Below are 25,426 nucleotides of genomic sequence, written 5' to 3'. Positions count from 1 at the left end.
CAACCGATGCCTTATGAAAGCCGCAAAAAACCCAGAACTTTGGACAAGCTGCTCGCAGGTGGAAGCAGCAGGGCCTGGCCAAAGCAACCCAGCCCCTTCCTCCTCCCTTCCCTCCACGGGGCCTGGGGCCATCAAGCCTGCTGCTGACAGCTTCCTCTTCCTCCCGGGAGCCAAACATGTCATGTAGGTCTTTATAGGCTGGGTGGGTGAGTGGCTCCTCCAATGGCCCTGCCCTTTCCCCCTGGATGCCAGCCAAGCAGTGGCTGAGTGACAGAGAAACAGAGAAGATTGACAGCAGAAAAAGACCTCATGTCCATCTCGTCTGCCCTTCTACTATTTCCTGTATTTTATCTTAGGATGGATCTATGTTTATCCCAGGCATGTTTCAATTCAGTTCCTGTGGCTCTACCAACCAGGTCTGCTGGAAGTTTGTTCCAAGGATCTACTACTCTTTCCGTCAAATAATATTTTCTCTCGTGGCTTCTGATCTTTCCCCCAACTCACCTCAGATTGTGTCCCCTTGTTCTTGGGTTCACTTTCCTATTAAAAACGCTTCCCTCCTGAACCTGATTTAACCCTTTGACATCTTTAAATGTTTCAATCATGTCCCCCCTTTCCCTTCTGTCCTCCAGACTACACAGATTGAGTTCATGAAGTCTTTCCTGGTCAGTTTGATGCTTAAGACCTTCCACCATTCTTGTAGCCCGTCTTTGGACCCATTCAATTTCATCCATCTCTTTTTGTAGGTGAGGTCTCCAGAACTGGAGACAGTATTATTCCAGATGGGGTCTCACCAGCGCTCTATACAGCGGGATCACAATCTCCCTCTTCCTGATTGTTATACCTCTAGCTATGCAGCCAAGCATTCTACTTGCTTTCCCTACCACCTGACTGACCGCCCGAGTTGTCAAACATGGTGCTTGTTACCCCATCCTGGTGTAGATGCAGAGGTTGGGTGACCTGGACCCCCATCCCTCCCTCCGTTGGCCCCATCTGCCCTGCCCCCTCTTTCCAGAAGATTTTATGTATTTATTTATTTGTTTGTTTGGTCATGTACATATTGGTGGTGCACAGAGATATAATAATATTTATATACATGATACTAGTAAGAGAGAAACACTAGGACAGGGGATGGAAGGCACTCTGGTGCACTTATGCACAGCCCTCACTGACCTCTGAGGAATCGGGAGAGATCAACAGTGGACAGTCAAAGGGTCAAGTTTTGGGGGGTTGGTGATGATACTACAGAATCTGGTAGTGAGTTCCAGGCATCAACTACTCGGTTACTAAAGTCATATTTCCTCCAGCTGAGTTTAAAGCGGTTTATCTGTTATGTGCTTGTGCGTTGTTGTGGTTGAAGCTGAAGTAGTCATCGACAGGAAGGACATGGTAGCAGATGAATTTATAGACCGTGCTTAGGTCGTGTTTAAGGCGGCATAGTTCTAAGCTCTCTAAACCTAGGATTGTGAGTCTAGTTGCGTAAAGTATTCCGTTGCAAGTTGAGGAGTGGAGGGCTCTTCTCGTAAAGTATCTCTGGACATTTTCTAGAGTGTTGATGTCTGAAATGTGTTGTGGGCTCCAGACAGATGAGCTGTATTCAAGGATTGGCCTGGCAAAAGTTTTGTATGCTCTGGTTAGTAGTGTGAGATTACTGGAGCAGAAGCTACATAGGATTAGGTTGACAACTCTTGAAGCCTTTTTGGTGATGTTGTTGCAGTGGACTGTGGCCCTTAGGCCATTTGATATGAGTTGAGGGGCAGCCCCCGAGAGGAGGGGATCAGGCTGTTTTCCAAGGCACCAGAAGGCCAGACAAGGAATAACAGATGGAAGCTGACCAAGGAGAGATTCAACCTGGAAATAAGGAGGAACTTTCTGACGGTGAGAGCAATCAACCGGTGGAACAGGAGTTGCCTGTGGAAGTTGTGAACGCTCCAACACTTGGGACCTTCAAGGGGAGGCTGGACTCCCAAGTGGGGTAGGGTCTCCTGCTTGAACAGGGGGTTGGACTAGATGACCTACAAGGTCCCTTCCAACTCGAATAAATAAATAAAAGCACAGCAGCTGTGGCACCTCACCCACATTCAAATTGGCAGCCGCGGCATCACATAGCTCCAAGCTGCCCTCGCCTTCACGCCGCATTTGTGGAACCGCTGGCCCCTCCCTTGGGGAGTAGTGGAGGGCCAACGCCTTCGCCTCTTGGCTTCCAGGAATTGCCTTGGCCTGAGTCATCCTTGGAGGGTGGGGGCCTTCTTGGCTTGCAAACTGGGCCAAGGTGGACCAGGCGTCCCAGCTCCATCGGGCTTCCACTGGGCTCTGACCACTGGGCAGGATAACCAGGGGGCCCTCCCGAGCCCCCATGGTCAAGCATCCCTTTTTTCTTTTTTGGTCTGTAATTTTTTTTAAAAAAAATCTCCACCTTAAAAGCATCCATACCTAATGACACACATACCTTCAATGGAATAAGAATAGGTTTATCAAAATCTCATATATATAAAAAGAGGAAAGTATCCTAAATCACATTGCAGATCACAAACTATTGAGGAAAGAAAAAATTTTAAAAAAAGGGAAATATTGTCCATCTGTCTGGGAGGAGTTTGACCAGGTGACGCAGCCATTGGAGCTGTGAATTCCGCCACCTGTTTGCTGGACCCGTGTCCCTCCTGGTTTATTTCGGCCAGCAGAAAGGTGACATGGAGCTGGGTCCAGGAGATTGTCAATGCTTCTTTGGGTGGGGTCCTTCCTGGCTCCCTACAAAGAGGCACTTGTGCGCCCCCTCCTCAAGAGGCCTTCCCTGGACCCAGCTGTACTTAATAACTACCGTCCAGTCTCCAACCTTCCCTTTATGGGGAAGGTTGTCGAGAAGGTGGTGGCACTCCAGCTCCAGCAGTCCTTGGAAGAAGCCGATTATCTAGGCCCTCAACAGTCAGGATTCAGGCCCAGCTACAGCACAGAAACTGCTTTGGTTGCGCTGATGGATGATCTCTGGCGGACCCGGGACAGGGGTTTATCCTCTGTTCTGGTGCTTCTTGACCTCTCAGCGGCTTTTGATGCCATCTACCATGGTATCCTTCTGCGCCAGTTGGAGGTGCTGGGAGTGGGAGGCACCGTTTTAAGGTGTTTCTCCTCCTACCTCTCTGGTCGGTCACAGTCAGTGTTAGTGGTGGGTCAGAGGTCGACCTCTAGGTTTCTCCCTTGTGGGGTTCCCCGGGGGTCGGTCCTCTCCCCCCTACTATTTAATATCTACAAGAAACCGTTGGGTGAGATCATCCAAGGACATGGGGTGAGGTATCATCAGTATGCAGATGATACCCAGCTTTACATCTCCACCCCTTGTCCAGTCAGCGAAGCAGTGGAAGTGATGTGCCGGTGCCTGGAGGCTGTTGGGGTCTGGATGGGTGCCAACTTCTCAAACTCAACCCTGACAAGACGGAGTGGCTGTGGGTCTTGCCTCCCAGGGACAATTCCATCTGTCTGTCCATCACCATAGGGGGGGAATCATTGATCCCCCTCGGAGAGGGTCCACAACTTGGGCATCCTCCTCGATCCATAGCTAACATTAGAGCACCATCTTTTGGCTGTGGTGAGGGAGGCGTTTGCACAGGTTCGCCTGGTGCACCAGTTGCGACCCTATCTGGACCGGGACTCACTGCTCACAGTCACTCATGCCCTCATCACCTCGAGGTTCAACTACTGCAACGCTCTCTATATGGGGCTACCTTTGAAGAGTGTTTGGAAACTTCAGATCGTGCAGAATGCGGCTGTGAGAGCAATCATGGGGCTTCCTAGATTTGCCTATATCTTGTCAACACTCCGTGGCCTGCACTGGCTGCCGATCAGTTTCCGGTCACAATTCAAAGTGTTGATTATGACCTATAAAGCCCTACATGGCATCGGACCAGAATATCTCTGGGACCATCTTCTTCTGCACGAATCCAGCGGCCGATCAGGTCCCACAGAGTTGGCCTTCTCCTGGTCCCATCGACGAAACAATGTCGTCTGGTGGGCCCCAAGGGAAGAGCCTTCTTTGTGGCGGCCCTGGCCCTCTGGAATCAACTCCCCCCAGAGATCAGAACTGCCCCCACCCTCCTTGCCATTCATAAACTATTGAAGACCCACCTATGTCGTCAGGCATGGGGAAATTAAAATGTACTTATATTGTTTATGTATGGTATGATTGTGTTGCATGGTTTTAATAATGGGTTTTTAGATGTCTTTTAATATATTGGATTTGTCACATTGTTGTTTTTGTTGTGAGCTACTCCAAGTCTCTGGAGAGGGGTGGCATACAAATCTAATAAATAAATAAAAACAAAAAAAATTGCATTGCCCTAAGGCTTTGCAAAAGGCAGCTTGACTCAGAATAGCTGACATCCTGCAATAATCCCTTCAAACGTCCACCTCTATCCATCCCAGGTCCTTTGGAAGGACTCAAAGGGTGGACTAAAAGGCAAAATTCAGTCTAAATGTCTGGCTGACTTGCAATCAACCATAATAATAACAACTGTTGGCAAGAAAGGCAAAATAATAATAGTAATAATTGTTGATTAGAAACCGCAAGATTATTATTGTCGTTTATTTAAAAACTATGCTATGCAAATTACAGAAAGACCTGGACAGACTAACACAGTGGGCCCACACCAACAAATTGATGTTTAACATCGACAAGAGCAAAGTCCTTCACCTAGGCAGAAAAAACCCTGGACACACATACAACCTGGGAGAAACCCCTCTTAGCAGTAGCGACTGCGAAAGAGACCTCGGAGTCTTGGTGGACAATCAACTAAACATGAGCCAACAATGCGCAGCAGCAGCTAAAAAAGCCAACACAATCCTAAGCTGCATCAACAGGGGAATACACTCCAAGACCAGAGAGGTAATAATACCACTCTACTACGCCCTGGTCCAACCACACCTGGAGTACTGTATTCAGTTCCGGTCACCACACTTCAAAACAGACATTGAAACTCTGGAGAAGGTGCAAAAAAGAGCAACCAAGATGATTAAGGGATTGGAAGCCAAGACTTACGAAGAGAGACTGAGGGAACTGGGCATGGATAGCCTAGAGAAAAGGAGGGCCAGAGCGGACATGATAGCAGTCCACAGGTATACGAGGGGATGTCACAGAGAGGAGGGGATCACTTTATTCTCCAGGGCACCAGAGGGCCGGACGAGGAACAACGGCTGGAAGCTGACCAAGGAGAGATTCAACATGGAGATAAGGAGGAACTTCCTGACGGTCAGAGCGTCCAACCAATGGAACAACCTACCAGCGGACGTTGTGAACTCCAACTCCATTTTTAAGAGAAGATTGAACTGCCACTTGACTGGTGTGCTATAGGGTTCCTGCTTGGGCAGGGGGTTGAACTCTTTCAACTCTAACAATAAATAAATAAATAAAAATAATAATAAACAAACATAGACCAAGCATCAAACTTCCAGAGTTAAAGCTGCAAGAAATACATGTTTGTTTGAAGAAAATAAATCCACAGAGGTCCCATCTTAATTAGAAAAACTAGTTTATTTTATTATAATGAGCAAACATAAAATTAGTTCCCTAGCAAATTCTTTCTTTCTTCCCCATTTGCAATAATTTTGGAAGCCATTTCAAAAACAGAAGATGTTCACATGCCATGTAAAGTTGGCTGAAGAATTTACATCATCGTTATCATTACAGTTATTATTTTACCGAGGAGCAGAATAAAAGGACAAGGGATATAGAATCTGTTTTTTTCTAAAACAGTGGTGCTACACAACTCACTCTCAGTTCCTAACCCTTTTGTTGCAAACTATCATAGTCTAGTAAAGACCAGGAGAGACATGATAGCAGTCTCCCAGTATCTCAGGGGTTGCCCCAAAGAAGAGGGGGTCAACCTATCCTCCAAAGCACCTGAGGGCAGAACTAGAAGCAGTGGGTGGAAACTAAACAAGGAGAGAAGCAACTTAAAATTAAGGAGGAATTTCCAGGCAGTCATAACAATCAACAAAGAACCAGTGGAACAGCTTGCCACATGAAGCTGTGAATTCTCCATCACTGGAGGCTTTTGAGAAGATGTGGGTTAATCATTTGCCTGAAGTGATGTAAGGTCTCCTGCCTAAGCAGGGGGTTGGACTAGAAGACCTCCAAGGTCCCTTCTAATTCTGTTATTCTATCCTATCCTATCCTTTTCTATTCCATTCTCAAGAAAGAAGGGAGGGGGGGAGGGAAGGAAAGGGGAGAGAAGGAGAGAGAGAAAGTGAAAGAGAGGGAGAGGGAGGAAGAAAGAGAGAGAGAAAGAAAGAAATATGGAGGAAGGAAGGAAGGAAGGGAGAAGGGAGAGAGAGGAAGGAAGGAAGGAAAAGAGAGAGAGAGAAACAGAGAGAGAGAATGAATGAATGAAACTAGGGAAGGAAAGGAGGGAGGGAGGGGAAGAGAGGAAAGGAAGGGAGGGAGGAAGAAAGAAAGAAAGAAAGAGAGAAGGAAGGGAGGGAGGGAAAATGACCCAATCAGAAGCCGATGCTGCCCCGAGCCAGGCAATATCCCAGTTTATTCTGGTTTCCGACAAAGGCCATCGTTCCGGTGTAGGTCTGAATGAGGAGGGGCTCGTTCACTAAAGCCACTCCAGGAATCCGGCCGGGCGCAGGGTGCATTTCTTGGGCGTCCTGCACGGCTTGAACCAGCTGAGCCTTGAAGGCAGAAATCTGCAAATAAACAAGAGAAATCACCCACCGATCTGTAATCTCCCCCCCACCCACTCCCACCTTCCTTGCAATATTTCCCAGACAGGATTAATTATCTTTTTTTTTAATTGTGTTTTTTATTGGAGCTTAAAAATGCAAAGATAAAAATTAATGCCAAATAAATATATATATTTAGTTGGCAATAATTTTTATCTTTGCATTTTAAGCTCCAATGAAAAACATGATTAAAAAAGGGATAATGCAGAAAGGGAAAAGAGAAAGGGAAATATAAGAGAAATAGGTAACGGTTGTTTTAGATAATGGGCTAAGGTTGACAATTGTTGTTTTTTTTAAAGGAGTTTTTTGGAGTTTAAAAATGGAAAGATAAAGTACGGACCCCCCAAAAAAATTGTGAGAGAAAAAAGTGGAGAATACAAAGAAAGTAATTGTCGTGTTAGGTAATTAAGTAAGATTGATTATCCTTTTTAATCATGATTTCTACTGGAGTTTAAAGATAGATCAAAAAGGGGAAAAATGCAGAACGAAAAGGAGAAGGAGTAATTAGAGAAAGAAAGGCAATTATCATTTCGGATAATTAAATAAGATTAATCGTCATTGTTTTAATCATGGTTATGGAGGTTTAAAAATGCAAAACTAAAAATAACACAAGCTCAAAAAATACTTAGAGACCATGTAAAAAACGGAGGGGTGGGGAATCAATTTTTTTTTTAAATTATCTATTTTCCAACCCTAACAATAGATTCTACTCATTCAACTCTGAAAAGATAAAAGAAAAAACATAAACACAAATAAGAAAATCGTGAAATATGAACCTATGATAATACTATAAAATATGGATCAATAATGAACACGATTATACAGAGAGAATTATCAACTACACCAATTATTCTATATATAAAATATATAATTTGATTATATAATTATATATTATATAGAAATTCCGCAACTAAGGTCACTACCATTATCAACAATATGGTTGACATATTGTAGGTACTGGCATAAATCATAGAATTTTTAAAAATCAAATTATATATTTTATATATAGGATAAATATTTAAGTCTAAATACCTACCTATCTAGCTAATCTTACCTCACTGATCTTATGATATTCTGTAAAATGCATCATAGAAATCTATGTTATGTTTGTGTCTTACTCTATGTTCAATGTCATTTATTGTTTATGTAATTTTACTTTTAACTAATAAAGTTTATTTAAAAAAAGAAAGGGGGAAAGGAAAACATATAAAGAAAATAGATGGTTATCATTTTAGACAATTAGGTAAAAAAACATTTTTTTAAAAAAGTCTTATTGTAGTACAGAATACAGAATAACAGAGTTGGAAGGGACCTTTAGAGGTCAACTAGTCCAATCCCCTGCTCAGGTAGTCCTCGATTTACGACCATTTGTTCAGTGACCATTCAAAGTTATAACAGCACTGAAAAAGGACTTATGTCCAGCCCTCTCATTTATGACTGTTGCATGATCCAAGCTCAGACGCTTAGCAAGTGATTCATATTTATGACGTATCCTTCTGACAAGCAACGTCCATGATGAACCCGGGTTGATTCAGAGTTCAGGAGTGGAAAACCTTGAACCTTTGGTCCCAGGGGATTTAATTACATTCCTGCCTGGAGTAGTGGGTTGATCTAGATGACCTCTGAAAGTCCTTTCATTATAAGAACAAGAAGCAATGGGTGTAAACTAAGCAAGGAGAGAAGCAAATTCGAACTAAGGAGAAAATTCCTGGCAGTTAGAACAATTGACCAGTGGAACAGCTTGCCACCAGAAGTTGTGAATGCTCCAACACTGGAAGTTTTAAGCAGATGTTAGATAACCCTCTGTCTGAAGTAGTGTAGGGTTTCCTGCCTAAGCAGGGGTTTGGACTAGAAGACCTCCAGGGTCCCTTCCAACTCTGTTGTTGTTATGGTTATTATAAATAGTGCATAAACCTACTCCCCCCACTGCTTAGGGCTTACGAGAACATCTCCAACAAAGGACCCTGGAAACCAGATCCCTCCGTACGAGAGGGATCTGCTGGTGTCCTTCAGCCACCTCTCCATCCTAATGCAGCTGGGACCCTCCCAGATTTGGTGGGGGGCTACGGGGGGGGGGCAGGAGGGTGTTGTTGCCAAACACTTGCAAACACGTCTCTCGCATGCAAAGGATATTTTTCATGCCTGGGATTAAAAGCAGCTTGGAGAGAGAGAGAGAGAGAGAGAGAGATTGAATGCACCAAAACATGCTCCCCATGCCAGGAACATAAAGAGATTATGTTACACCCTACGAAGATGGATGGGGCTGGGGAACGCGACCCAGATCTCAAGCATTTTATTTATTTATTTTATTTTATTTTATTTTTATTTATTTATTTAGTCCAATACACAATAATACACAATGAAGCTTATAGAGATATAGTAGAGAAGATGTATGAGATATAGGAGAAACTATAGGACAGGGGACGGAAGGCACTCTAGTGCGCTTATGCACGCCCCTTACTGACCTCTTACTGACCTCTGTGGACAGTCTAAGGGTAAAGTGTTGGGGGTTAGGGGATGATACTACGGAGTCCAGTAATGAGTTCCACGCTTCAACAACTTGGTTACTGAAGTCGTATTTTTTACAGTCAAGTTTGGAGCAGTTAATATTGAGTTTGTATCTGTTGTGTGCTCTTGTGTTGTTGTGGTTGAAGCTGAAGTATTCATTGACAGGCAGGACATTGCAGCATATGATCTTGTGGGCAACACTTAGATCATGTTTAAGGCGTCGTAGTTCTAGGATTTCAAGACCCAGGATTGTAAGTCTAGTTTCGTAGGGTCTTCTGTTATGGGTAGAGGAGTGAAGGGCTCTTCTGGTGAAGGATCTTTGGACATTTTCAAGGGTGTTAATGTCAGAAATGTGTTATGGGTTCCAAACAGATGAGCTGTATTCTATGATGCAAATGGGGAAGGGGAGTAGGGAAGGGAGGGGCTGGGGGTCTCTCTGGATGAAAGCGGAGCAAAACATCCCCCCCCGCGCGAACTTTTATGGAAGGATCGTAGCTTCCTTCCATAAATAAGGTTCAGGGGGGTTTAAGTGTTTTTAATAGGAAAGTGAACCCAAGAACAAGGGGCCACAATCTGAGGTCAGTTGGGGGAAAGATCAGAAGCAATGTGAGAAAATATTTTTTGACTGAAAGAGTAGTAGATCCTTGAAACAAATTTCCAGCAGACGTGGTTGGTCAATCCACAGTCACTGAATTGAAACATGCCTGGGATAAACATAGATCCATCCTAAGATCAAATCCAGGAAATAGTCTAAGGGCAGATTAGATGGACCAGGATGTCTTTTTCTGCTGTCAATCTTCTATGTTTCTAAAACTTATCACAAGACTTCATGAACTCAGTCTGCATAGTCTGGAGGGCAGAAGGGAAAGGGGGGACATAATCGAAACATTTAAAGATGTTCAAGGGTTAAATAAGGTTCAGGAGGGAAGTGTTTTTAATAGGAAAGTGAACACAAGGACAGGGGGACACAATCTGAGGTTGGTTGGGGGAAAGATCAAAAGCAACATGAGGAAATGTGATTTGACTGAAACAGGAGTAGATGCTTGGAACAAACTTCCAGCAGACGTGGTTGGTCAATCCACAGGAACTGAATTGAAACATGCCTGGGATAAACAGATCCATCCTAAGATCAAATCCAGGAAATAGTTATCAGGGCAGACGAGATGGACCAGGAGTCTTTTTCTGACATCAATCTTCAATGTTTCTATGTCATAAGTCGAGGACTGCCTCAATTTATAGACTGTAGTGCAGGTCGTTGTGGGAGCTTCATCACCAGAAGCTTTTTAAGAAGACACTGAGCTCAAAATGGTGTCCTGCTTGGGTGGAGGGTTGGTCTGGATGACCTCCAAGGTCCCTTCCAACTCTGATATTCTATATTCAATGGAACAGAAGTCACCTACAGAAGTTGTGGGAGGTTCATCCCTGGAAGCTTTGAAGAAGAGGCTGGACAGCCATCCGTCAGAAATGGCGTCCTGATTGGGTGAGGGGGTTGGTCTGGATGTCCTCCAGGGCCCCTTCCAACTCTGGTGTTCTATATTCAGTGAAACAGCTTCCCTTCAGAAGTTGTGGTAGCTTCATCCCTGGAAGCTTTAAATAAGAGGCTGGACCTCCACCTGTCAGAAATAGTGTAGGGTCTCTTGCCTGAGTAGGGGGTTGGGCTAGATGATCTCTAAGGTCCCTTCCAACTCTTTTGTTATTCTGTTCTGTTCTGTGAAAAGCTTTCAGCCGTTGCTTTCTATGTCTTTTTTCTCTGTTTTGGGCAGATTCTCTCCAGGTCTTTTTCCTCCCCTCTGCTTAGCTCAACTTTCTCTTTTATTTATTTATTCATTTATTTATTTCTGCTTTTATAACTATCGGGATCCCATTTATTCTCTGTGGTTTCCCGAAAATAAAACATCCACGGCACAACATTGCAGATGGCAAAACCATTTTAGAAAGGGAGAAAAAAACAGGATCATTAAGTGAAAATTAAAACTCTCAGACCGTAACAATGGGAGGCTTTTTTTAAAACATTTTTTTTCTTTTGGGGTGGGGGGGCAGCTCTGAGTTGGAAGAAGAATGAATGGATAAAATCGCTGCTTTTTCCAAAGGCCTTTGGGCTTCAAAGAACACAGCGTCCAAGGTTTGGAAGGGAGCTCAGAGGTCCTCTAGTCCACCCCCATTGCTCAAGGTAGGAGACTCCACCTACAAGCAAGTGCTGTGATCCACATAGCAACTGTGGCAAGGTCGTAAAACTGCTCAAAACTCACATCTTGTTTGTTGTCAGTGATGGGCTCCTACAGGTATAGTCAGGTACGCAGAAAAAATTGATTTTTTTTTTCTTTTTTTCCTTTCTGAGCTCTGGGTATGTTTTTCCTATCGCAGTAAATGACGTTGAATGTGTATAATTTTAGAAGAGCTGTGCAGTTTATATAGTAGATAACATGTGTGTGTGTGTATTTAAGAGAAAAAAACCCATATAACCCTGGTACAAAGCTGAAGGAATTAGATACTGTAGCATAGAGGTTAATTCTCTGCCTTACAAGGCAAAGACTGCAAGTTCAAATCCCAGTGAAAGGGTATGACTAGCTGATGAGGCCAGAACAAGGCCGAAATAGATCTATCCTAGTCTTCCTTAATTTTCAAATTCAGCAAAAACATGTCACACACACACACACACACACACACACACACATATATATATATATTGTGATTTGACACAAAAAACATGTAACCCTTCCCTGGTGCAGAGCTGTAGGGATTGGATACTGTAGCCTAGAGGTTAATTCTCTGCCTTACAAGGCACAGGTTGCAGGTTCAAGTCCCAGTGAGGGTATGGCTAGCTGATGAGGCCAAAATAAGTCTGAAATAGATCTATCCTAGTCTCCCTTAATTTTCAAATTTGGCAAAAACATGTGACATATATATGTGTGTGTGTGTATGTGTGTATACATACACGTACCTTCAAATTAGAATACAATACAATATAGTATCAATTGTCAAATTCTTAATCAAAATTCTTAATTATTTATCTATCTTGTTTTGATACACATCATTTATCTTGTGCTGCCTCCTTTTCTAATTTTGTCATCCAGATTTCCAATTTTTTTTCCTGTTCTCATTTGGGTTCAAAATGCTACTAGATATCAACATTCCTCTTGGCTTTTTTCTACTAAAACTATGGCATAGTGCTTCAGCCTATTTCTTAGGTTCTTACTTCTCTCATTCATGTTTTCTAAACCCTCATTTTAATATAACTGCCTTTGACGAGGAAAGTTTCAATTTTACTTCCTCTTCATACAACAAGGGGAAAAAATGTCGGTTCCTATCATGCCTTCAATCTAATTATAACAATAGCAATAATGTATATTTTTGTCTGCCTGGGTGTAATATGTATGGACAGATATGGTATATATACATAGAATTAAAGAGTATATTTTGGAGGTTCAGTAATAATAAAGGAAGGAAATTGTCTCTCGGTGAGGCGAGGAGAGGCCAGGTACCCTAGCCCTAACCCTTGATGTGAGTGACGTCAAGTTGGCCATTTTTAAGCCAGTCACATGACCTTTAAGCCACTCCCGGTCACATGATCGTCAAGCCACTCCCACTTGGTCACGTGCCACACCCACAAAATAAGCCACGCCCACAGTGTGGTAGTAAAAAAAATTGCCACCCTTCACTGCATGTAAACTCATCGTAGCTCAGCTAATGGGAAAGAGGGAGGGATTATTGTTGTTGTTGTTGTTGTTGTTGTTGTTGTTGTTATTAATTAGATTTCTATGCCTCCCCTCTCCGAGGACGCGGAGCAGCTGAGACAGGGTTGTATAAAGAAGGGAAAAATTTGGGTCAGAACCTTAGGAGAGAAATCAAGCTACGTTAAACAACAAGCTCTCTCTTGTTGTTTGTGGCAATAAAGGTCTTGGCTGGCTATTGGTCAGAAGAGCTTGCCTCTGGTCACTGAAGGAAAGGAGCCAGGAGCACATAAGAGCCTGAAAAGGATTGTGTGGGGGGGGGGGTTGTGTATGTTGTGTGTGTGTTTTGGGATACAAACAACACACATATTCTCCCCAGCCTATCTGCCCATCTGCAATTTGGCTTAGGAGAGAATTAGTAACTGGAACCCACTCGTTTTTAGAGTAAGAAAAACAGCAAGCAAGAAGTAATCGGTTGATCTCAAAAGTCTGGAGGGAGCACGCGAGACTTTTCTTTCACCGTCTCTTATGGGGGGGAGTTTCAAGTGGGGGGGGTAAGGAAGAGATTTGGGGCGGTGGTAGTGGTGGTGGTGGTAGAATTCTTGCACAAGGAATTTTCCAACAAAAGAGGCGGCGATAGGCACAAAGCTCCAGGAGCCGGGACTGTGAGCATCGCCAAGCTCCTCCATCCTGGCCTGCTTTGATTAGAATAGAGCTGGTAGGGACCTTGGAGGTCTTCTAGTCCAGCCCCCGGCTCAAGCAGGAGACCCCATGGCCTTCCAGACAAGTGGCTGTCTACATCTCTTCTTCAAATGGAAGAGGGAAGAATCCCCCAGCCGTTGTCTTTCAAACAGTGGTGGTGAATCTTTTTTGGTTCGCGTGCCAAGCACGCGAGCATTGGTTCGCGTGCTAGCATGCGTGCATATGCTCACACGCCTTCCCTCCCCCAAAACATGCACACACACACGTGTGCTGTCCCCCCTCCCACATGCGCCCAGGCAGAGGTGGGCAGCAGGCAGGATGGGGTGGAATGCAATTCCTTCAGCGGAAATGAAGATCCGTGCACAGCTCCAGCTGATTAGCGGCTGCACTTCCTGGACTGACGGTCTCGGCTCAGCTCGCCTTTTTTCCCCTGCTGCTGCGTCTGGGCTCCTTGCTTTTTTCCTCTTTCCTCCTTCCTGGCCTTAGACGAGCTTCCCTCTCTCCCAACCGGCTCCCCTCCAGCCTCACACAGCCACCTCCCACCTGAGGTGCAAGCAGAAGGCCTGGGTGGAAGCGGCGCTGGCAGCATTGATGCTTTTGGCAGCACCCGTTCACCTCGCTACCCAGCCTGAGGTGGGGGGGCGACGCAGGAAGGAGAGCGTGGGAAACGCAAAGCAAAATGTCACCCCAGCGAGCGACACCGGTAAAGTTGTAAGTCGAGGACTTAACCGTTCAGTTGAACGATGATGATCGTTCAAGCCACTCCCGCCTGGTCACATGGATGGCAAGCCACTCCTACACAGTCACATGACCATTAAGCCACACCCACAAAATAAGCCACACCCACCGTGTGGCAGTAAGAATTTTGGTAGCCCATTGCTGCTCACAGGCCTTTCTGAAGCCTGGTAGGTGAAAAAAATGTGCACTTCCGGTTTGTTGTTGGGCTGTTTTGTGCACTCCGGAAGCTTCCTGTAGCCCCTTAGTGCCAAAAACAGCACAACGATAAAACGGAAGTTTGGAAAATGCACTTCCTCTTTGCCCATTGTGCTGCCTTTGGCACTCCGGGGCTTCAGGAAGCTTCCGGGAACCCTCCGGAGTGCAAAAAAACAGCACAACGGCAAACCAGAAGTGAGTTTTTCCAAACTTCCGGTTTGTCTGTTGAGGGATTCTTTGCCTCTGGGGCTACAGGGAAGCTGAAGGAGGATGGAACGGCCTTTCCCAAGGCTGAAAATCAGTTGGCCAGTGTATGCACGCGAGCACAAGCTGAAACGTGGCCAAGTCTTGCGTGCCCTCTGATATTGCTCCATGTGCCCCCTGTGGCACACGGGTCCTAGGTTCACCATTACGGCTTTAAAATGTTCTGCACACCGTAAATGCAAATATTCAAAGCTGAAAACTCGTTGGTTGCGTTCTCTTCTTACAACTTTCTTAACTAGGTCAAGTAAAGGCTAAACTAGGACACCATTGCCTAAGCTAGATTAGTTTCTACGGCCTGATTCCCAACTTGATGGGTTAATTGTGGTTCAAAGTTGGGGTGAACTCAGGACATAGGTCTTTACAGCTATCGATTAAGCAGGATGTATGAACACATGCTACCAGTGTGGGCTCCTACAGGTACAGTCAGTTAGGCAGAACCAGTAGAAAAAAAATTGAATGTTTTTTCTTTTTTTCCCCTTCTGGGCTCTGGGTATGTTTTTCCCATCGCAGTAAATGCGGTTGAATGTGTATAATTGTAGAAGAGCTGTGCGTGCGTGTGTGTGTGTACATACACACACAGTTTATATAGTAGATAATGTCTATTTTTGTGTGCCTGTGTGTAATATGTACGTACACATATGGCATATATACATAGAATTAAATAGTATATTTTGGATGTTCAGGGGTAGAAAATAGAGAGGGAGATTGTCTCTCTTTGAGGCGAGGAGGGGCCAGGCACCCGAACCCTGACATCAAGATGGCCACCTTTGAGCCAGTCACATGACCTTTAAGCCCCTCCTTACAACCTTTTGTGTGTGGGGGGGGTGTATCTCTCTCTCACCCACCTGACAGATGGGGCCAAGCCTGGGGCAGCTGTTTTTGACCGGGTGCTCCATGAAGGTGGTGTAGGGCATATCGGTGGACCAGGGGTTCCAGCGGGAGAGGAAGTTGGGTTCTTGCTGTTTGTCCCAGAAGATCCTCAGGCCTTCACCATTCCTCCTGGAAAAGAAACCAGTTTGGATCAATGTTTCTTAACTTCAGCAGATTGAAGATGTGTGGACTTCAACTCCCAGGATTCCCCAGTCACCATTTGTAGACTTCAACTCCCAGAATCCCTCAGTTACCATATGTGGACTTCAACTCCCAGAATCCTCCAGTCAGCACTTGTAGTATGCTTTTCCTATCGCAGTAAATGAGGTTGAGTGTGTATAATTTTAGAAGAGCTGTGTGTGTGTGTGTGTGTGTGTACACATAGAGTTTATATAGTAGATAGTGTATATTTTTGTGTGCCTGTGTGTAATCTGTATGTACACCTATGGCATATATGCAAAGAATTAAAGAGGGTATTTTGGATGTTCAGTTATAGTCAATAGATGGGGACCCTAACCCAAACCCTTGATGCGAGTGACGTCAAGTTGGCCACCATTAAGCCAGTCACATGACCTTTAAGCCACCCTCCCCTGTCACATCATCCTCAAGTCACTCCCACCTGGTCACATGGCTGGCAAGCCACACCCACAAAATAAGCCACACCCATGGCATGGTAGTAAAAAAAATTGTAGCCCTTCACTGATTTCAGGGGGTCTCCAAATTTGGCCAGTTTAAAGACTCAGGGACTTTCAACTCCCAGAACGGAAGAGAATTAAATTAAAATAGATTGCAGAAAAAGGGATCGCAAGAGATTAAGCTTATTGGGCGAGTTAAAGCCCACAAGTCTTAAAGTTGGCAAGTTTGTGGACCTCAGATGCAAAGTATTGCGGAACTTGAAAATGGTTGGAGAACATGGGAAGGTTTAACATTTTCCCAAGAGTCACACCTGAGCTCCTCCAAAAACACCCCAATCCACGGATGAGTCAAGATGAAAAGCATCACAGTCTGGATGCTCCCCAGGATATAAGCCCCCCAGGGCAGGGAGAAGACAATTGCATTGCACAATGAAAGGTGAAGATGTTCTCCCACCACCACCACACACACACACACAATGCAGGGAGCTGCAAAGAAATTCTGCCCAAGGCCATGCAAGCTGGTTGCACCACCAACCGCCATGTGCTTCCTCCTGGCGCTCAACCGCGCCCATCTCTCCCCTGAAGATATACCACGATGCAACAAGGATGCGGCGACTCTGGAAAGAGGGCAGAGAGGAGCAACCAAGAGGATGAGTGAATTGGAGGTTGAAACACATGAATAACAGTTGAAGGAACTGGGCCTGGCTAGTTGAATGGAAAGAAGGACCAGGGGAGACAGAATAGCAGCCTTCCAACATCTCAGAGGTTGCCACAAAGAAGAGGGAATCAACCTATTCTCCAAAGCACAAGAAACAGACAGACAGACAGAAAGAAAGAGGGAGGGAGGGAAGGAGGGAGGGAGGGAAGGAGCAGAAAAAGGAAGGAAGACAAGAAAAGAGAAGAGACAGAAAAGAGAAAATGAAATAGAGACAGTGGAAGGGAGGAAAGAAAAAAGGAAGGAAGGCAAGAAAAGAAAAGATAAGAGACAGAGAAAAGAGAAAATGATATAGAGGGAGAGAGGAAGTAAATAAGTAAGTAAGTAAGTAAGTAAGTAAGGAAGGAAGGAAGGAAGGAAGGAAGGAAGGAAGGAAGGAAAGAAGGAAGGAAGGAAGGAAGAGGGAGGGAAGGAGCAGAAAAAGGAAGAAAGAGAAGAGACAGAAAAGAGAAAATGAAATAGAGACAGTGGAAGGGAGGAAAGAAAAAAGGAAGGAAGGAAAGAAAAAAAGATAAGAGACAGAGAAAAGAGAAAATGATATAGAGGGAGAGAGGAAGTAAATGAAGGAAGGAAGAAAGAAGGAAGGAAGGAAGGAAGGAAGAAGGAAGGAAGGAAAGAAAGAAAGAAAGAAAGAAAGAAAGAAAGAAAGAAAGAAAGAAAGAAAAGGGCCAGGCGAGACATGATAGCCATCTTCCAATATCTCAGGGGTTGCCCCAAAGAAGAAGTCAACCTATTCTCCAAAGCACCTGAGGGTAGAACAAGAAGCAATGGGTGGAAACTAAACAAGGAGAGAAGCAACTTAGAACTAAGGAGAAATTTCCTGACAGTGAGAACAATTAACCAGTGGAACAGCTTGCCACCAGAAGTTGTGAATGCTCCAACACTGGACGTTTTTAAGAAGAGGTTGGAAAGCCATCTTTCTGAAGTGGTGTAGGGTCTCCTGCCTAAGCAGGAGGTTGGACTAGAAGACCTCCAAGGTCATCCAATCAGGCCCAATTCCCTTAAGAAGCATTGCCACACTTCATAACCCTGGGAATTCCCGTCACAGTGAGGGTCGTAAGGCAAGGACTCCGTGGCGGGCAAAATATCGCCAACAAGGGCTGCCAGGCGTTGGAAGGTCTTCTTCAGAGACTTGAATTGCTCAGGAGAGACAGAGGAGATGTGGTGGGCCTCCCACCCTCGCCAAAACTATCAGGTTTCCCGTTTCAAACACAATTATTGTTATTATTTTTTTTAAAGCCACACAAACACCTCTGCAAAGGATGCCAAAATTCAGGCTGGGCCAACTCCCCTTTCTTGCCAGCCCAATAAATCCTCCTTCTTTCCCTTTTCTTTTTAATCTTTCTGTTCCTTCTTTTTTTAAAGACATAATAATAAACACAGATTTGCTCCCCTGGCTCCGAACTCCGGGCCAGAGAAAGCAGAAGAGGAGGAGGAGGAGGAACAAAAGGAAGAAAAATAATAAACAGATTTAAGTCCTTTTTTCTTTCCTTTTCCCATTCAAGAAGCACCTGGCTTGAGAGAGAGAGAGAGAGAGAGAGAGAGAGAGAGAGAGAGAGAGAGAGAGAGAGAGAGAAGGGAAACCAAAACAGGACGCCTGTGTTTTCTCCCCAGACTGCAGTGAAGTCTCCAAGCTGTGCCCCTCCCCTCAATTACGGGCAATCCTCAAGTTACGACCCAGAATGGAGCCCAAAGTTTAGGTGGTTAAGTGAGATATTAGTTAAGTGAGTTGTGCCTCATTTTACAACATTGCTTGCTCCAGTCGTTCAGTGAATCACTGCCATTGATAAGTAAGTAAGTAGGTAAGTAAATAATAATAATAATAATAATAATAATAATAATGATGATGATGATGATGATGAAGGAGAGCAAAGAGTCAGCGTTGATGGAGGTCAACAATAGGAAGCTTCTCAAGGTGAAGCAAACTAAGGACCAGTACAGAAAAACTGTAATTCAATGTCGTATGGACGGTTGGCGGAACAAAGCATTGCATGGCCAGTTCTTGGAGAAGATTGAAGGCAAAGTGGAAAAAGAAAAGACCTGGTCATGGCTTACAAGTGGAACACTCAAAAAGGAGACAGAAGGTCTAATACTGGTGGCACAAGAACAGGCCATTAGAACAAATGCTGTCAAAGCCAGAATTGAAAAATCAACAGACGATCCAAAGTGCAGACTCTGTAAAGAAACAGATGAAACCATCGATCACATACTCAGCTGCTGCAAAAAGATCCCACAGACCGACTACAAGCATAGACATGATGCTGTGGCACAGATGATCCACTGGAACTTGTGCCGGAACTACCATCTACCAGTGGCAAAGAACTGGTGGGATCATAAGCCCGAAAAAGTGGTTGAAAATGAGCAAGCAAAACTACTGTGGGACTTCCGACTTCAGACTGACCAAATTCTGAAGCATAACACACCAGACATTGTGATCGTGGAGAAAAAGAAAGTATGGATCATCAACATCGCAATCCCAGGAGACAGCAGAATTGAGGGGAAGCAGCTGGAGAAATTGGCGAAATACGAAGATCTGAGAATCGAGCTGCAACGACTCTGGCATAAGCCCGTGAAAGTGGTCCCAGTGGTATTTGGCACACTGGGCGCAGTACCAAAGGATCTCAGCGGACATTTGAAAACCATCGGAATTAACAAAATCTCCATCTGTCAATTGCAAAAGGCCGCTTTACTGGGATCGGCAAACATAATTCGCCGCTACATCACGCAGTCCTAGGTGCTTGGGAAGCGCCCAACTGGTGATGAAATACGAAATCCAGCATAGTGATCTCATTTGCTGTGTTGTATTGACATAATAATAATAATAATAATAATAATAATAATAATAATAATAATAACAACAACAACAACAACAACAACAACAACAACAGAGTTTGAAGGGACCTTGGAGGTCTTCTAATCCAACTCCCTGCTAGGCAGGAAACCCTACACTACTTCAGACAGATGTTTACCCAACATCTGCTTAACTTCCAGTGTTGAAGCATTCACAACTTCTGGTGGCACGCTGTTCCACTGGTCAACCGTTCTGACTGTCAGGAAATTTCTCCTGGCTGTTAAGTGAATTTGGCTTCCAAGAAGGGGCGTGCATAAGTGCACCAGTGTGCCTTCCGTCCCCTGTCCTAATGTTTCTCTCTTACTAGTATCATGTATATAAATATTGTTATATCTCTGTATACCACCAATACATACTTGACAAAACAAAACAAATTAAAAATTAAAAGCCCATAAAATTAGAAGCAGCCGAAGAGAGGAAATTCTAAAGGGGCACCCTACAAATTTAGCAATAGCATTTAGACTTATATACCGCTTCGTAGTGTCTTTTACAGCCCTCTGTATGCATTTGACAGAATCCGCTTCTTGCCCCCAGCAATCTGGGTCCTCGTTTGACCCACATCAGAAGGATGGAAGGCTGAGTCCACCTGGAGCCGGTGGTGAGATTTGAACTGATGAACTACAGTTGGCAGTTAGCTGTAGGAGCCTGCAGGGCTGCACTCTAACCATTGTGCCACCCCGGCTCATTTCTGGATTAGGAGTAAATTTTGGGGTGTCTGGGTATCATTTGCAAATATTTGTTGATCCAGGCTCTGGAGAGATGAAGTCATGTACAAATGACAGATTACAGACTTCAACAGAGTTGGAAGGGACCTTGGAGGTCATCCAGTCCAACCCCCAAGCGGGAGACCCTACACCATTTCTGACGGATGGCTGTCCAGTCTCTTCTTGAAAGCCTCCAGGGATGAAGCTCCCCAACTTCTGAAGGCAACTTCTGTTCCATTGATTGATTGATCTCACTGTCAGAAAATCTCTCCTTATTTCTAAGGTTGAATCTCTCCTTGATCAGTTTCCATCCATTATTCCTTGTGTGGCCTTCAGGTGCCTTGGGGAATAGCTTGACCCCTCTCCTATCTGTGGCAGCCCCTCAAATATTGGAAGACTGATATCATGTCTCCCCTGGTCCTTTTCTTCACTAAACTATCCAGGCCCAATTTGCTCCACTTTGAGCCATGGGTGGCGATGAGAGGTGAAGGAACAGAGATTCAACATGGAGATAAGGAGGAACTTCCTGACGGTCAAAGTGATCAACCAATGGAACAACCTACCAGCGGACGTTGTGAACTCCAACACTCTGGACATTTTAAAGAGAAGATTGAACTGCCACTTGACTGGTGTAATATAGGGTTCCTGCTTGGGAAGGGGGTTGAACTTGATGGCCTTCATGGTCCCTTTCAACTCTAACAATAAATAAAAGAACATCTTGAGAAGAACGTGTCAGAATTTGCAAGAGCCAACTTGGCTCCAGTTCAGTACAACTGGGATGAAGTCCTTAAAGGATTTGGTGGACCAGCCTGTCGGTTCACTTCTGGAGGAAAAAAAAGATGGAGCGCCAAGTGTTGTGGCCAATAACGTGGTCAAGCTAAGAACAAAGCTAAGCCAAGAATGCTTGACTGTTAAGCCCCAGGGACCTTTGGGGTAGAAAATGCCTCCTGCCTTTTTTCTAGTGGTTACCTTACTTTGGGAGAGCAATGGATGTGGTTTTAGAAAGGAGAAGGAAAGCACTGGCAAAAGGCTAAGAGCATGGCAGGAGTTTCAGATAGACTGCTCTTGCCCAATGATGCCACAGCTGCTTAGGGAACCCTGTTGGTTTCATTTCATTTCATTCTTTCATTTTAGATAAGAGAGAGACAGAATGATAGATGGTAGATAGATACAACAGTAGATGGATAGGATAGAATAAGATAGGATAGGATAGGTAGGTAGGTAGGTAGATAGATAGATAGATAGATAGATAGATAGATAGATAGATAGATAGATAGATAGATAGATAGATAGAGTAGAATAGAATAGAAACATAGAAGATTGACGGCAGAAAAAAAACTCCTGGTCCATCTACTCTGTCCTGATACTCTTTCCTGTATTTTATCTCAGGATGGATCTATGTTTATTCCAGGCATGTTTAAATTCAGTTCCTGTGGATTGACCAACCAAATCTGCTGGAAGTTTGTTCCAAGGATCTACTACTCTTTCAGTCAAATAATATTTTCTCACGTTGCTTCTGATCTCTCCCCCAACTAACCTCAGATTGTGCCCCCTTGTTCTTGGGTTCACTTTCCTATTAAAAACATTTCCCTCCTGGACCTTATTTAACCCTCTGACATGGTTAAATGTTTCGATCATGTCCCCACTTTTCCTTCTATCCTCCAGACTCTACAGATGGAGTTCATGAAGTCTTTCCTGATCAGTTTTATGCTTAAGACCTTCCACCATTCTTGTAGCCTGTCTTTGGACCCCTTCAATTTGATCCATCTCTTTTTGTAGGTGAGGTCTCCAGAACTGGACACAGTATTATTCCAAATGTGGTCTCACTTGCACTCTATACAGCGGGATCACAATCTCCCTCTTCCTGCTTGTGATACCTCTACCTATGCGGCCAAGCATCCTACTCGCTTTCCCTACCACCTGACCGCACTGTTCACCCATTTTGACTGTCAGAAATCACGACCCCTAAATCCTTCTCTTCTGAAGTTTTTGCTAACACAGAACTGCCAATACTGAGTCATTTTGGATTGGGCGACATAGAAGTCGAATAAATAAATAAATACAATACTCAGATTGAGGATTGCATTATTTTACATTTGGAGACATTATTAATTATAATTATTATAATTATAATGAATAATTATTAAACTGCAGTTTCCATTGCTTTGACTACTTATCCAGTAAGGCTAAATCATTTGCCATATTACAGATACCTCCAGGAATATCAACCCTATTGGGGATAATTATAGGTCGGCTACTGTACAAGACAGAACAGGGACAGACCCTCAAATATTGGGATTGGTATCAAGGACCCCTAGTCTTTCTTTTCACCAGACTAGCCCTAGCCAATTGTCTTCGTTAAGTGAGTGAGTGGAGATGCGCAGATGGAGCCAAACCAGCCTGGTGAGAAGCAATGGGTTGCTTTTGATCTCCAGAGGTTCAGGACGGGCTGAGGAGGACGAGGAGGAGGCACCCAGGAGCATGTTGGTTCTTGACCGAATGCAAATCTCCCAGCGGCAGCCACATTGGAGCAAAGCAGTGGTTGTCACAGTGGAGGGAGAAGGAAAAACGCAGCTGGGAGCCAAATTTCTGGGCTGGCTTTGGAGGTTTATTTACCTCTCGTTTTTGGAAATTAACCCGGGGAATGGAGTGGGGTGGGGTGGGGGGCAGAGGAGGGGGGTGAGCCATGCCCAAGATCTCAAGGTGCAATCTGCTCATAAGAGCATAAAAACATAAGAAGAACCCTGCTGAATGGGGCCAAAGCCCCTCGAGTCCAGCATTCTGTGTCCCACAGTGGCCCCTCAATTGTCCATGGGGGTCTTGAGCAGAAAGAGAAGGCAAGACCCACCCTTTCCCTGGACCCCCAATAAATGGGACCTCAGGGACCCCTGCCTGTCTAAACTAAAGGAGTGGGGAGGAAGGAAGGAAGGCAGGAAGGAAGGAAGGAAGGAAGGAAAGAAGGAAGGAAGGAAGGAAAGAAGGAAGGAAGGAGAAAGAGGGAACCTAAGAACCTAAGAAGAGCCATGCTGAATGGGGCCAAAGCCCATCGAGTCCAGCATTCTGTGTCACACAGTGGCCCCCCAATTGTCCAATTGAGCAGAAAGAGAAGGCAAGACCCTCCCTTTCCCTGGACCCCCAACAGAGGGTACTGAAGGGAACCCTGCCTGCCTCAACCAACATAGAGGCAGCACATGGACATCCGTTTCAATAACCACCAATACACTTGGCATCCATGAATCTGTCTCATCCTGCCTTGAAGCTCTCCAGGCTGACAGCTGTCACGACCTCTTCTGGAAGGGAATCCCATCAACCAAGGACCCTCTGGGGGAAGAAATATTTCCCTTTATTTGTCCTCACTTTCTTACCTATGAGCTTTAGGGAGGGGCCCCTCGTCCTAGTATTACGTGATAGAGAAAAGAATTTTTCTCCATCCACCTTTTCTATCTCATGCAGGATTTTATTCCCTTTGATCAAGTCCCCCCTTCAACGCCGTCTTTCAAGGCTGAAGAAACCAAAGCGTTGCAACCCAGTTTCCTAAGGGAGGGGCTCCATTTCCTTGATCGTTCTTGTTGCCCTTTTTTGCACCTTTTCCGGTTCCATTCTATCCTTCTTGAGGTGCAGTGACCAGAACTGTACACAGGACTCCAAGTGGGGTCTCACCCTTGATTTGTACAGAGGCAAAACAATGCTACCTGACTTATTTTCGGTTTCCTCCCTAATCAGGCCAAGCATGGAATCAAATCTCCTCCTTCTCCTCTTCCTCCTCATCACCTCGCAGGCGTCTCTTGAGTCATCTGATAATTTGGGCCGTGTTTTCTGCGCCTCCAGGGGATTGGCGTGTTCCTACCAGCCCTGCCCAAGAGGAAGAACGGTGCCAAATCAACCTCTCTAGGGTGTGTGTCTTTTGTGTCTTTGTAATTGCAGCTCGCGCATTCCCTGCCCCTTTGCAACGGGGCAATGGTGGCAGGCCGGCACAGCTCGGCACAAACTCAGAGCCACTGGCTGGATCGTTGCCAGTTCAAGTGGGGAGAAGAATAGGGGATCTGATTACCTCCTCATATTTCAGGAGGTCTCCAAATCTGGCAAGCACAGCCCATAAAATCATATGCTACAACATCCTTCTCGTCAACGACTACTTCAGCTTCAACCACAACAACACATGAGCACACAATAGATGCAAACTTAATGTAAACTGCTCCAAACCTGACTGCAGGAAATACAACTTTAGGAACCGAGTAGTTAATGCCTGGAACTCACTCCCAGACTCTGTAGTATCCTCACCTCAACCCCCAAACTTTACCCTTAGACTCTCCACTGTTGACCTCTCCTGATTCCTAAGAGGTCAGTAAGGGGCCTGCATAAGTGCACCACCGGGCCTTCTGTCCCCTGTCCTCATATTTCTTTATATTTTTTTACTAGTATCATGTGTATATGAATATTATTATATCTAATGTTTTTTTTCTTATTTTTCTTTTTACTAGTATCATGTACATGAATGTTATTATATCTTTACATACCTCCAATATGTACTTGACAAAAGAAACAAACAAACAAAAGTTTAAGACTTGGGGTCTTCAAATCCCAGAATTCTCCAGCCTGAATAGCTGCAGGCCGGCACAGCTCGGCCCAAACCTATAGCCTCTGTCTGGATCGTGGTCAGTTCAGTTGGGGAGAAGAATGGGGGGATCTGATTTACCTCCTCATATTTCAAGGGGTCTCCAAATTTGGCAAGTTTAAAGATTTGAAGACTTTCAGCTCCCAGAACTGAAGAGAATTTAAATTAAAATGGAGAGATTGCAGTGGGAGGGATCGCACAAGATTAAGCCGATTCTGGGAGGTGAAGTCCACAAGCCTTAAAA

The 25,426-nt window shown here is 44.7% G+C and overlaps 1 protein-coding gene across 2 annotated transcripts in view; it reads right to left on the bottom strand.

Annotated features, from left to right (window-relative positions):
- Positions 1 to 5,499: 5,499 nt before the first annotated feature.
- The window catches only part of TPRG1 (tumor protein p63 regulated 1), a 37,972-nt gene continuing 18,045 nt past the window's right edge, over positions 5,500 to 25,426 (bottom strand). For both annotated transcript variants that reach the window (XM_070753853.1, XM_070753854.1), the window contains exons 5-6: positions 15,638 to 15,791; positions 5,500 to 6,678 (exon numbers count right to left, since the gene is read on the bottom strand). In XM_070753853.1, coding sequence (XP_070609954.1) covers positions 6,484 to 6,678; positions 15,638 to 15,791 — 349 coding nt within the window. In that variant the 3' untranslated portion in view covers positions 5,500 to 6,483. The remainder of the gene's footprint in view (positions 6,679 to 15,637; positions 15,792 to 25,426) is intronic.

The sequence above is a fragment of the Erythrolamprus reginae genome, chromosome 5 (genome assembly GCF_031021105.1).
Source record: "Erythrolamprus reginae isolate rEryReg1 chromosome 5, rEryReg1.hap1, whole genome shotgun sequence".
Taxonomy (NCBI): Eukaryota; Metazoa; Chordata; class Lepidosauria; order Squamata; family Dipsadidae; genus Erythrolamprus; species Erythrolamprus reginae.
This window is presented reverse-complemented; position numbering and strand designations above follow the sequence as displayed.